We start from the raw sequence: 13,166 nt of genomic DNA on the forward strand, positions 1-13,166 counted from the left end.
TGGTTAAAGATTTCTTAAATTCGGTTTACTCGTCAGTGTATCGATAGTGAAAGGAGAAAAAAAAATCACCCTTGGTTTGAATGGGACAACAATTCCAGAGTATTATTGCGTGACGATCCAATAACATTTCAAATACAGTGGAGTTTGTTTGAGCCGGATGTGACAATACAGTATTCAGGATTGCATGACAACGTTAGTGACACGGCAAACGACGACGGGAATGTCTCGATCTTTTCTCCGGTTCAATCAGATTTCGACTCTCCTTCTAAAGAATGATCGATGTTTAGTTCCCTGATACTTACCCGAACCACAGGTGTTGGAGCAAGCACTCCATGCAGTCCACGAGGATGTCACGCAATCAACAGGACAACAACTGTGTGTGCACGAGCGAGTTTGCTTCTTCGCTGGACACGGAGAGCTGCAGTAAGGTGCCGTGGCAATGTTACGTGTTTGATACTGAGTGCCCGCGCCGCACTTGCCATTGGTTGGTGTACAGGAGCTCCATGAACTCCAGGAACTCATCTGAGGAAAGAGATTGATTCATTTCGTCAATGCAGTGATTGAGATGACAATCGCGATATGGTACGAAAGTGAAGAAAATTAAACCAAAGTCCCTGGGGGTGAGGGGGGGAGGGACTCCCATGTGAAAAAGGACAGGGGTGCTCATCGTACATTTCAGGGGTCTAAATTGCGGTTTTGGTACCTCTAAGGGTGTTCAGCCCTAAAAGGTCCACAGCGGGAGCTTTTGCAGTACCTTTTAGGGTATTGAGCCGAAAAAACATATGACAGGATATAATGTGTTGTTTTTGAATTGACACCTATAAGGAAAGAAAAAGATTTACAACCACGCCCACAAAACAGGATCTTGGTACCTCTTAGGGGTTCTTTTCAAAATTTTCGACGAGTACCCCCGCACTTTTTATACGAGAGTCCCCCCAGGCCTAAGTGCTCAAGTGCTCCCTTGAGATGGTGTCCCATTAGTAATTCTGGTTCCAAAATAGTGTTTTGTGATTAAGACTCACTGTCGACTTAAGGGAATTAAATGAAAGAGACCTTCGATGATAAGGAACAGCCAAACATACTCAGAAGTATAAGAAGTACCTTGCATGGGATGGAAACAGGGGTGCATGGAGATGTCTGGGTCAATAAAGGACACCCCTTTCCACCACAGCTTGCATAAGATTTTATCTTACGAGATCTCGTCTTTATACCACTGTTGGCACTACACTTCCCAGGTGGAGCTACACAAGGACCATAAGCCGACCAACTGTAGACCTAAAGCAAAGGAAAAATTAGCCGGCAATCTGGTTAGCTTTGCTTTTGTTTATTTGTTTGTTTTTTAACATAACCATCTTTTTAAGGATCGTCGTAAGACTTAAACAACGACAGAGCAGACATGTATCACATACAGTTACTGTGGTTGGCTTCCGTCTGTCTGGGGATCGGAGTAATTATGTGGCCTGTAACAAGTCCAAAAGCATAAGTAGCTAGCAGGAGGCATAGTAAAAACAGCGTTGATTTTGTTCTTGCACCCGAATAGTAAAAAATATAGCATCTCTTTTTTCCGATTGTTTAGAGCACGCTATCGTTTCCTTAATTAAGCAGAGGATAAAATAAATGTGACTCGTGCCCGATAATTCATGTAAAGGGACCAACGGGTAGTGTCTTCGGCATTTCGAAACGAGTTAGAGAATTTAAATTTACGCAATGCTGTCACAGTATATACAGGAATTTTGTTCGCCACTCGCAAATTCCATACTTTTGTGTAGTTCGGCGAATGTATTTACCTGACAAGTCGCTGAGCGCCAGCGAAGAAGTAGACTACATTGTTCTACTCACCTGGCAGTCTCTTGGACAGCAGGGTCCTTGGCATGACTTGGTTTCCTTTAGTGTTGGACACGGAGTACCTTTGCATGAGGGGTGGGTTGTAATTGTCCGGCTGCGAGCTCGGTTGCCAGTTTTTTCACACGCCGCGTTACAACTTCCCCAAGATGACCAGGGGCTGACCACACAATTCACTGGGCAGCATCTGAATAAAAGCAAAGGTTGTAGTTTACTTTCCTGTTTACTTTTTGTTTTTTGCTACTTTTACGCGCAAGCAATGTACCTTAGACCAGTGCGCGCGAATGGGTAAGCGTGAAAATGGATGCGAGCGTATTGCGTGCGGGCGTGCGCGCGGTACACGCGATGTGGCGATCACGAACACTGCGATCATCCACACAGATGCGAAATGCGTTTGATCAATCTGATTTACCAAGGATGCATGCACGCCAAACATCAGGGTCTAGACAACCAGACATAAACTCTCCCAGATCGCCATCCCCATCACCAATACGGTCTCATTCACTGTCAGGAATGTCAGCAATGTCACTCCAGCAGCATGACGCAAGTCTGTTACTTAGCAACGTGGACAGCGTTAACTGGCGCGTTGGGCACAAAAAATGTTTCACAGGGACATCTTTTCAACCTTTGCGCAAAGTAATCGTTTTGTGCGCTCAATATCGTGACTGATTCTTTAAATATCTTTTCAGGCAAATACCGAACTTGATAGCCTGTCTGCGGACGTCTTGTAATTCCTTTCTCGCGGAAAAAAGGTAAATAGGAAAGAAATAACGCAGGTTACGAACTTGAGAGAATATCGGAAATCGAACGTGAGGTGAAAACGTCCAAACCAAACAATTCAACTTCACGCAGTGAAAACCAGCGATACTTGGAATTTGTAACATTTGCCTTCGACATAAGTGAAAACACTAGCAGATTCATTCGCCACAGAATGAAATTAAGCTGGTCAGAAACCAGGGTAAGAACATGAAAACCTGACTTTTTTGTTAGCTTGTGGGGGTCCTTATGACTGCTACCATACATACACTATCTCTTTCAAAGACTATAGTTGTTGTATTGCTCCAAGCGTCTTTACGCGACACCTCGCTCGGGTTTTCAGCAGTTGTCTGTGAAAATGCCTACTTTGCTAGATTGCAAGCAAGCTCTCTTGGAGAAGGCAGGGGACAAGATCTGACACGCGAGCTTTAACCATTGATCATAAGTTGTTATTTTTTGTGCCGGTGAGAAAGAGGAAAAGCGCAAACCAAATACAAGGCCACTGCCTTGCAAACGGTAGCAAACACGTGCGCATTTCTCTGTCCGTTTTCCCTGCGACATATGACGAAACTTTTTAATGTTGTTGACAACCAAAGCACAAACAGCCACGCGGGTATTGCAGCAAGAATGCATGAGACGATATAAATGTGTCTGTAAATGTTATATTGTGGCTGGGTTTGCTGAAGGTTTAATTGTAATTTGATACAGACGGATATGCACAGGAAATAAGGTGACAAAAATAGAAGAATCGCTTTGCACATTGTTTGTGGAAACAATGTCACGTACGATCGACTTAATTCTCGTAAGTATATGGGCACTAATCTCGCAAATCAAAAACATGAAGACCGATTTCAATATGTGATGACTTCTGAGTCTTTTGTGATAACCCAAGTCGTATGTTTTTTGTTGTTGCGCAGAAAACATCTGAAACATTTTCAGTCTAAGAGCTGCCGATCGTACCAGGTACCATAGGTCACTGTTGATATCTGTAGATCATTTGCAGCTTGGGGAACGTGAGCAGGCATGTCTAATGCGCGGTTGAAGCTGGGCGACCCCTGGTCCTTAAGTGAAATCTAAATCGGAAATGTGTGGTGTGACGATCAGGATGCGTTAAAAAAGATAACGTTTTACGGTTTTATTTTAATGACATTAACAATGATCTCGCACGTAGTTTCCTGTGTGGATGCCACGAAGTACAAAATCAATTTACCTCAATGTGTTTTTATTTTTGGTCGGAAATGCCCACGTTCAATACAATTAAAATTGTCAATCACATTTCCCACACAATACATCGTTTTACTAGAACAACAAGGTCGCTATGCGTCTATTACAAACAACAACGAACTCGGTGATTTTAGGGTAGGTGGAACAAACTAAGCTCCCCACATTTCAACTTTGCCGAGTTCATTACAACTAAATTATTTGGAAGACAATTTTCGGAAAATAAAGGATTAAGTATAGGTCCGCTATCTTTAGTACAGCAATATAGCGGCCAAAAAAAGGAAGAACGAAGAATAACAGATTTAGCTGCCTGTAGTATGCGTTTTCACTTCGGAATTCTTTCTAAAAAAAAAATTGAAAAAAAGTATTTGTTCTGTAGCATATCAGTCATGTATGTTGCATGAAGACGTCTACTTTGGCCTTTGGTTCGCGCCACAAAGATGATGTTACGGCGAATGGTCGTTCAATAACATTCTCGTGTGGCAGAATTTTAGACAAATGTCATGCGTCGCGCCGTGTGTAATTATCAGATTTGCAAAACCTTCTCTTCTTCTCTTTCTTTTCTTTCTCTTCTTTGTTTTGCAAGGCTAAGGCCATGGTCAAAAGTCGAACTTCACATGCGCCGAACAGAACTTAAGTTCATGGTTCTTAAAAAAATCATCGGACACACAGAAAGAGCCATTAGTAGCGCGCTTCGCAAATTCTCGGATTTGCCATTCATCACTCTTACTTCAGCTAGGACAATTTTACATATTATCACGGACGGAGCACTTCGCAGAAACAAAAAAAAAAGTCCTGCCAGTAATTAACGACACACCCCGGGCGACACACATGTCGAGACTGTGTGCTGGAGGAACAGCATTTTGATGACGTCACTTCGGAACGCTCTCCAGGATTAACTTTTAAGACAGACACATTGTCTTTAAATAAGAGGTACATATCATTAAGTGAAGTGGAGCAAAAACAAAATGACCTGACAAACAAACGCTGCAATTAAAATATTATTATACCATAAAAAAAGAACTCTGAATTCAAAACAATCATTGTTACCACTTTTTTGCGTGGTCGAGGGAGAGTGAGGTTGTTCAAAAGAGTTTAGAAGAGAGAGAGAGTTACAATACAAGTGAATTTGGAAACATTTAACATTTTGGTTATATGACTTGACAAAATTTTAGTAACTATGATTGGCGTTTAAGTTGATTAAAAGCCAATGATTTATAGCCAGCATCGACATTAGGAGAACATTAATATTGACATGACGTCTTAACTCACACTCCAGTGTCACAACTTATGGTTTCGCGGCTTGTTTGACCGGGGCACGCCGTTCCTCCACAACTTGGGTTCCGTGTAATTTTTATCGTACGCGTCTTGTTTGAAATCCCGCAACCACTGCACGGACCCCACGGGTTCCAGCTCCAAGCGCAATTGACAGGGCAACATTGTGCGTTGCAACTTTGAGTCACCTTGAAAGGGTGGTTGCAAGAGCCTCCGCAGACCGCAGGTACAGAAATCCCTCTTGTGCGGTACTGCGTACCCCTGTCGCATGGTTTTGTACAGGTGCTCCAACTACTCCAAGGACCAGGCGTGCAATCACGTTTACATCGCCTACGTCGTCGTCTTCGCCATGAATCAACCGAAGAGAGAAAACAAGTTGTAAAGAGCAGAGCCACGAAGATAGCAGCGACCTTCATGCTTGGGGTCCCGTGGATATCGCAAATGAAATTTCCGATGGAGTAACGTGTTTTGTAGTATAAAAACGTGTTATATAAGAGTCGACTCTTTGTAACACTATCCACCAAACGGTTCGATGCACGCGTACGCGCGGGCAGAGGTTGACATTTAATTAGCAAGTAATTTCATCGCACGGTCGTTCGTGTAGGGTCGTATGATTGAATTCATATATTTAACCTCGCACATATTATTAACGAGCTTTGCTGTGTCCATCGTTTCTAGATTTTCCATTGGACTACTTTTTTTTTAAGTAAGTGGGATTTTGGTAGAGCGGGAAACCGCAGCAGTGGCTCGTAACCTGGGTGATGGAGAAAGCAAAAAGCTACTCTGTTTATTTACATAACGATACGTCAAGAGGCGCTTAACTTTGTCCAAAGTGACAGTTGGTGATGGAAATGCTAAAATAAATGCACTACAGTGACCTCTTGAAGCCTGTAGTTGTATTTCAGAGCTAAATTACTATCGCGTAAAAATCAGTCATCAATCAATTATAATATTTCACTCCTGAGACTATACTGGACGACATCTGTTTAAAAAATATAATTCTGCAAATGATGATATGAAAACAGTCATAACAAAGTCAATTCTAGAAGAAAAAGTGCTTTAATATTTCAAAAAAACACAAAAGTGAATGTTGAAGTTGGGAAACTAAACATGAATTTTGAAAATTTTGCTAACCATTTTTCCCAAAACCAGATGTCCTTTTCATTTTCCAATTTCGTAATTAATATTGTTCCCCAGCTTGTTCTCAGTAAAATTTAAACACGTCAAAATCCTGTTTTCAACCAGATATATGGAAACTACGGAAGTTTTCTGAACTATTTTGTTATGTTGTGTAATATTATTTTTAGCACTGAAATAAAATATACGATATAAATGATTATACACGTTAAAGGTCATCACTTAATACTAATAGCTGGTATGATCGATTAAGTACAGGTATAGACACATTTGCTTCATACCGCCGGATTACGGATCGAGGAACTGTTGTGGCTCCGAAACACGTGGCGATCACAAAACAACGTGAACATAAAATCAAATACAGGAAGTCTAAAAAAGAGCTCTTGATTTCTTTACAACAATTTTACCATACTGTTTATTGGAATTGCAACAATATGTTGATGTCATTGAGAAAACTTGTAAAATACCTCACGTTTTTAAAACTGTACGTGTGTTAGGAAACATTCTAATCTAGACCCCCGCGAAGTGTCAAATCTGAAACACGCTTGCGGTTAATTCCAAGAGGGCTTGGTCATGCAATTTTACATAATTTCAGTTCTGATTAAATGGTCATACAGTTATCTGAAATATCACAATAGTTGTTTAACCCGTTGAAAAGTTAAAAGAAACTCAGAAAAGCCAAGAAGTGACGCAGAAAGGCAAACTTGGAGAGGATTAAAATGGATTGGGTTAGGGCAAACTTGAAAAACGTCGTGCCGACATTTTTCAAGTGTGTCAAGTTGTATGAAAGTGCAATTTGTTATGCTCAGAAAATCATCCTTGTTTCCTTTGTGATCGTGATTTTTTACCCATGAAAGAATATTGCTCTGCTAATCTGAGGTTTAGAGCCCATAACTAAGGAAAAAAAAAACATTTAACTGAATTAGCTTGACCTAGCCGCCTCTTTAAGGTCGTCTTTTCCTGCACAACATCCACATGGTCCAAGGTACATTCACGAACAATGGACCGTTCTAGTCAGGCGTTCTGGTTGGATATTAGTGCACAACATAACCTTCCGTTAGCAGCTAGCGTCATCTTAACTTTTAGTTGAGCAGTAATCAAAAGACGTTAGTTTTAGATTCGTAGCTTTTTGTTATTAGGACTGGTGTTGTTTGTGGGCGATTTTACCCTTTCCTTAAACGCTTCATCCGATTTCGTTTCCATAACATGGAAACTTGTTCATCTACACATAGTTAATAAAGGAAAATGGTTATGAAACTTGGCAAAGTTCTTTGTTGTATGTTGTTGTTGTTATTTTTTATTTATTTATTTATTTTTGGCTATTTTGGGGGTTGACCCTCCACGAAACCTGGCAAGAAACAAAAGGTGGTTATGTGCCCTCAGACAACTAATCAACAGAAGAAGCATTGCGATTATGTAATTCATTCATGGTCTATGACCACGCATAAAACCGCAAAAGATGTGCAGGGTCAAAGGACCTTCCAACATAACCTTAGCTTGTTTGTTTGCTTCTTTGGTGTTTAACCATTTCCCTCTATTAACTATGATCTATGTGAGAAATGCAATCATGAATGGCGTTGCTATGGTACTGTCCCCAATAATGAAGAATAATTTAGACGGGTCTTCTCGAACTCGTTATTGTAAAATTGTCGAGTTGCTATTTGTCGACACTTTTCCAATGCGTCCGCCATTGAAAAAGATTGACAACATATATTTTTAAAATCGCTTATAACTACATAAGCCGTTTTAGATTTTTGTATTTTTAGCACGTGTTATGCTTTTTATAGATCTTTGTTTTAGTTTGTTAGCTTCTTTTTATGTGAAGCGCTTTCGAATATTTCGTAGTATTAGCGCTAAATAAATGTATAATTATTATTATTTATTACTATTTTCCGTTACAATTTGTAAGCCAATTACTACAGTGACCACCAAAATCAGTTTGCATAACAGAAGACTTACATAACCAGTCAAACAGTCAACTATAACGTAATTCTCGGCTTGCTTTCCAAAAACAAAAAACAAACAGCTGCCTTTGATTGACATCTGTCAAGTATTTGCTTGAAGCATAAATCAACAGAACTTTGATGGATTTCAAGTAAAATACCATTATTAATGTACTATTATGATGGCTAAGAGTGAAAAGGCAGCTGCTCCTAGCAGGCTTATTAGAAACCACAATGTGTCGCTCTTGCTCTGTATGCTGCTAAACAACTCACTCTCAATGCGAAGCGCTGCACTCCCTAAAGCTTGATTTCAACAAGCGCTTCAATCACGGAATATTGCTTGTCACGACAATAGGAAACGAAACCTTGTTTGTTTTCGTGATAACATAAAAAGTAGGACTTGACAATCAGCTGTTAATTAACTGGTAATAATAGAAACAGGCAAGCTTGTTTTCCATTGATAACAAGCAATTTCGATTTCTATTCCTAGATACCCACTCTGAATCACGCAATTCTAAATTAGAACAAACGGCCATACATTATCAGATCAATGGAACTTTCACGAAAAACCGTTCGTGCAAAGTTCGAAGTTCCATCTCTAACCTGTAGATAAACGTTCAAGCAAGGAGAAGTTCTCGCATTTTTTTTATATTGGACATATAATCCAGCTGTTACTGCGGCGTCTCCCCTTTTGAGGGCATGGCATGACAGCCGCAGTCCTTTTGGTCCTGTCAGAACACAGCTCCAGTGGAAGGGGTCGTGTCAAATGGTTCTTCCCTGCTTGTAGTCTAACAGCCCTCGGGATGCCATCACACCCTAAGACTAATTGCTCGTTCGCAGTGCTTTGCCTCCACTTGCCTCTGTCCTTATTTTCGTCTCCAATTTCTACACCGCATGGCGATCATTTCTACTGGGGCCGTTTTCGTAGACCGAGCAAGCCTTTGTCCAACGTCTAAACATCTTTGCATTTCTGCAGCCAGGCATTTGCATCGTCGTCTAAGCTGCGGACCCTCCTCGTCATGTGGCTGAATTTTCGGCACTCGATTTGGTTGCGTGTACAAATCGAGTCAGGTGTGAGTGAGTACTGGCACAGCCTCTTCAACACTCTCAACATCCCATGTGACTTCTTTCAGCTCATCAAGGTTCAGCTTGGCATTCTCATCGCTCTTTTGACGCCATGCACTTGGAAAGGCATTCCAGCAAAGTGCTCTGTTTAAACGACTAAATTGCCGAGAAATTTGCTGACAGGCAAGGAAACTCGTCCCGCTTTTTAACTTGAAGGATCCGTAAAGACATCTCCAAAAAAGATACTGTCGTTGTCTAAATCTATTTTTCTGAGCCTAGTAGGTACCTTTTCCGCTGAGGTCATATCGACACCTGCTGTTGTAAGTCCACACACTAACACGAAATACACGCCAGTGGTTCTGTTTAAGTCTGTGGAACTCATCTACCACATTGTCGACGGCGAACTTGAATAACTCCCCCTCCATATTAGATCCTGCCAGTGTTTCTGCGATTCCGGTGGTGGTTATCTCTTCCAGCCACGCACTGGGATCCAACAGATACTTCGGCGCAGGTTACCAGAATTCGTCTTCATGTTTGACGAGTCCTCGACGGCTCCTCCGGTCCGCTGGGTTCTCTCTAGAGGACACGCGTCACTAAGCCGTACTCTGAATCTTACCACCGCTTGCCGTTACGCAGAAAAAGCGTCACTTCAACCTCGCTACACAATTTGGTGCGACGGTACTTTCTAACTGGCAGTGAACTTTACCTACCGAGTGACCTTTCAGTGTCACGTTTAACGTTTTGGGCTAGGCTTTCTGGCCCTGTGGCTGGCGACCAACTCCCGGATGAAATGGCGAGGCCCTGTTTGGCCAATCTTGCTTTGGCTGCATGCAATCCCACTCCAGGAGGTTGCGTTACAGCTCTAACAGCTGTAAATGCTGCCATTCCAGGGCATCGTTAGTCACACGAAGGGCTGTGCTGATGGTTGGTCACTGCCAGTGGACTGGTGGTCTGACGAATGGGATTTTTTCAGGTATGTTTACTCACATTGACTTCACCGTTTGTCAAAATTAGGAGGCAGCTGCTAATATCGGCCGACTCCTAGGTTAAAGGTGTCCCGATATGACAGCTTTTCACCAAGTGCTAGCGCTTTTCGTCTTTCCTCGGTACTTTGACTGGAATTCCTCTCTTGGTGTTGTCTACCGTCAATGCTGTTAATACAAAAATTAGTACATCTCAACGCTTGTCCTTCTTAAAGAGAAGCAGAGAGCCTTCTACCCCTGAAAGTATATCCAGGTTGCTGCTTAGCGAAGGTCTTGTCTGCCTTCTGACCAATTTCAGAAGATTCCAACTAAGGAACGTTGAAATGTCATTTGTGAGGCACTTATTTCTCAACAAAGTTCTTGTACAAGGATTCTTCTACGGCATTCTGTCCAATTTAATGTCGTCTGCCTTGTTAATTCGGATTCTTCTTTGGGCGAGCGTAGTTTGATGCGATGACTCTGCCTACAATCACGTCTATCTTGCGCGTACCAGAATGATGAGATCTGGCTCCGATCTGCTCAAGGAGGGAATGGGATACACCACTGAGTTATGCCTCTTTCTGTAGCTGCCAGTGAATTTTTAGCCGTCTCACAGTCATAGATCTAGGGATGTTATCATGCCTCCGAGCTATGTCACCATCCTCTTTTGCATCTGCATTCAGTGACTTTACATGTGATCAAAGTCTGCTTTCAGTGACCTTGCATGTGATCTAACTTCAGACAAAACGCGGGCGTCTTTGAAAGATAATCTTTATTTTCTTTTGAGATGGGTGGATCAATCTATTGCACTCAAACAACCACTGTTCGGCGCTCTCAGTGCAGAGGAGAGTATTTCTCTATTACATCCCTCGGGATAAGCCGGGATTGTGCTGTCCCATTTCCCATCTATTTTCTTCCACGAAGGTCGGCTACGAATTGGCCCCAGTAAACCAGTCGTCATTTGTTCTCTTAACCCTTCTAGGTTGTCTATGCGTAAGTTTCCATTCTCTTCCTTCCATTCTCCTAGCGCTTCTAGTGTTTGTACAAAAATGTCTCATAAAATTGATGAATCTTCCATTGGTTTGAACCACCGATCACTTAATGTGTTTTCAAAGTTTACAATTTAAACTGCTTTTTTGCGCCCTCGTATGCATTAGTCGGCAATTCTTCTCTAACTTTGGATTCCCAAAAATATCCTTGAGATAAGCGAATTTTTTACCCACGGCAGTTGCCTAGATCAGCGTCGATAATTTTACAGAAGCGGAGCCAAATCTCTGTCCATTTTGGGAAGTTTCCTGCGCTGTGCTCCACTGATTTTGAAATCACTTACTATTGTCGTGTGTTCCTTTTTTACATTTCTCTATTTTTAAATCAAACTGAAGTTTCAGCTTGAGCACTGCTCGTTCAAATTCTAACTGGTCATGGCTCTTCTTCTTGCTAACAGCTTTCTCCTTCTCCTGAGTTATCGTTAATTAAGATCTTCTTCGGTTAGTAATCTGTTCGGATAGAAGTGTGACTTTCCTTTCGAAGGGTTTTTGATCAAATTTTCAATGTTCACAGACTAAATAGCTATGGCCTAAGAGACTTTTCTTCGTAAAGTTGAATCTTTCATTGATCTATACTTCCCACAGTGTTGTCAAGCGCTGCTCGCCATTGCCGGTATCTGCTCTGAGATCACAACGTATGTCAGTAAAAAAAACCACCATGGCAGTAAGAGCGAGCTAGTGCAGAACAAGAATGGAGACAAAACTTGGCAGGTGATGATTTCTTGCAATTAATGACCGGGTGACATATATTACAAGGAGATTATGTCTGTTTTAAAGAGGTCACGAAGGACGATTGACTTACCGAAAACCAAAATTTGAGCAGTTAATACATGTAACCCACTCGAGTAGGGAGTGTCACAGTTCGACGCAAGCCATCTTGAACGGAAAACTAGAAAGCAATTAAGTCTCGACTTTGCGAACAAAAACCAATTCAGCTCCAACATCTCGGTTTTAGGCTGCATATAGCTTCTTGTTTACTGATGACTGTCAAGCTTGGTGCTAATAACCTGCACTTCCAATTTCTATTTTTGGATGCCTTGAATTACGCAATCCCAATATACAAAAAAAATGTTACGCAATATGACTGAATTTTCACAACCGTGCTGTATGACCCTGTATCCTTCTTTCCCGGCAAGTAATACTGGAAATACATATTCTGGAGACAAAATATTAAAAGCGCTACAGTACTGATTCAATGCACATGCCAACGCAACAAAAATTATGGATTTAAAATCTCTTCATGTCTATTGTGTTACATGTAATGCTTACAAACTTTTAGAAACTAAAAATCAGTAAGTTTGAAAAACTTAGTTTAGTCGAAGATTGACCATAAAATAGAATTTCTTTCTCATTTCCATAGTTGCAACTGATTGGAAGAGTATCGTGCATGTTTTATTACTGTGTTAACCTACAATGGTTTTCAGTATTCAAAGAAAATATGCTTTCACAAATACCTTAAAACGTTGAAACAGAAGTAGATTACTAGAATTTTCTCCTTCTATGTTGGATCGCCAAAAATAAATGCAAGATGAACACGCGCGAGAAAAATGTTCCCGCGAGGAGCTCGCGTATTTTTCAATCAAAGTTTCATTTAACTTCAAAGATTTTGATATCTGTTTTTTTAACGTTTAACATAATATTATTTCAACGCCACAGGAAGACATACCGTTATAAACATCTTGTCTAGTTGAATAGATTGCCGGCAGGCTTGGCAAAGTACAAGTTCGGACAAAGATTTAGGAACACACGTAGCAATCACAAACCGATCATGAAATCACGTCCCGAAAACTAAATAACAGCCCAGCCTTGATTTATGTTAATTTTACCGTTATTGTACCAAATTTACTGTAAGGAAACTAGTTAAATACAGCGTATTTTAATTGTCCGTGAGTTTTTGGAGTTACAGTATCTTCATCTAA

At 41.1% G+C, this 13,166-nt stretch overlaps 1 protein-coding gene across 12 annotated transcripts in view; it reads right to left on the reverse strand.

Annotated features, from left to right (window-relative positions):
• Nucleotides 1-13,166, reverse strand: part of LOC110049282 (protocadherin Fat 4-like) — a 67,073-nt gene that overhangs the window by 27,688 nt on the left and 26,219 nt on the right. For 11 of the 12 annotated variants that reach the window (XM_089295783.1, XM_089295785.1, XM_089295784.1 and 8 more), the window contains exons 2-4: nt 1,840-2,029; nt 1,102-1,275; nt 303-522 (exon numbers count right to left, since the gene is read on the reverse strand). In XM_089295783.1, coding sequence (XP_089151909.1) covers nt 303-522; nt 1,102-1,275; nt 1,840-2,029 — 584 coding nt within the window. Of the gene's footprint in view, nt 1-302; nt 523-1,101; nt 1,276-1,839; nt 2,030-5,091; nt 5,580-13,166 lie in introns of those variants that run through there. The other variant, XM_089295787.1, reaches the window with a different exon arrangement.

Source organism: Orbicella faveolata, unplaced genomic scaffold (assembly GCF_042242905.1).
Source record: "Orbicella faveolata isolate gen_17 unplaced genomic scaffold, um_ofav_v1 contig_26, whole genome shotgun sequence".
Classification (NCBI taxonomy): Eukaryota; Metazoa; Cnidaria; class Anthozoa; order Scleractinia; family Merulinidae; genus Orbicella; species Orbicella faveolata.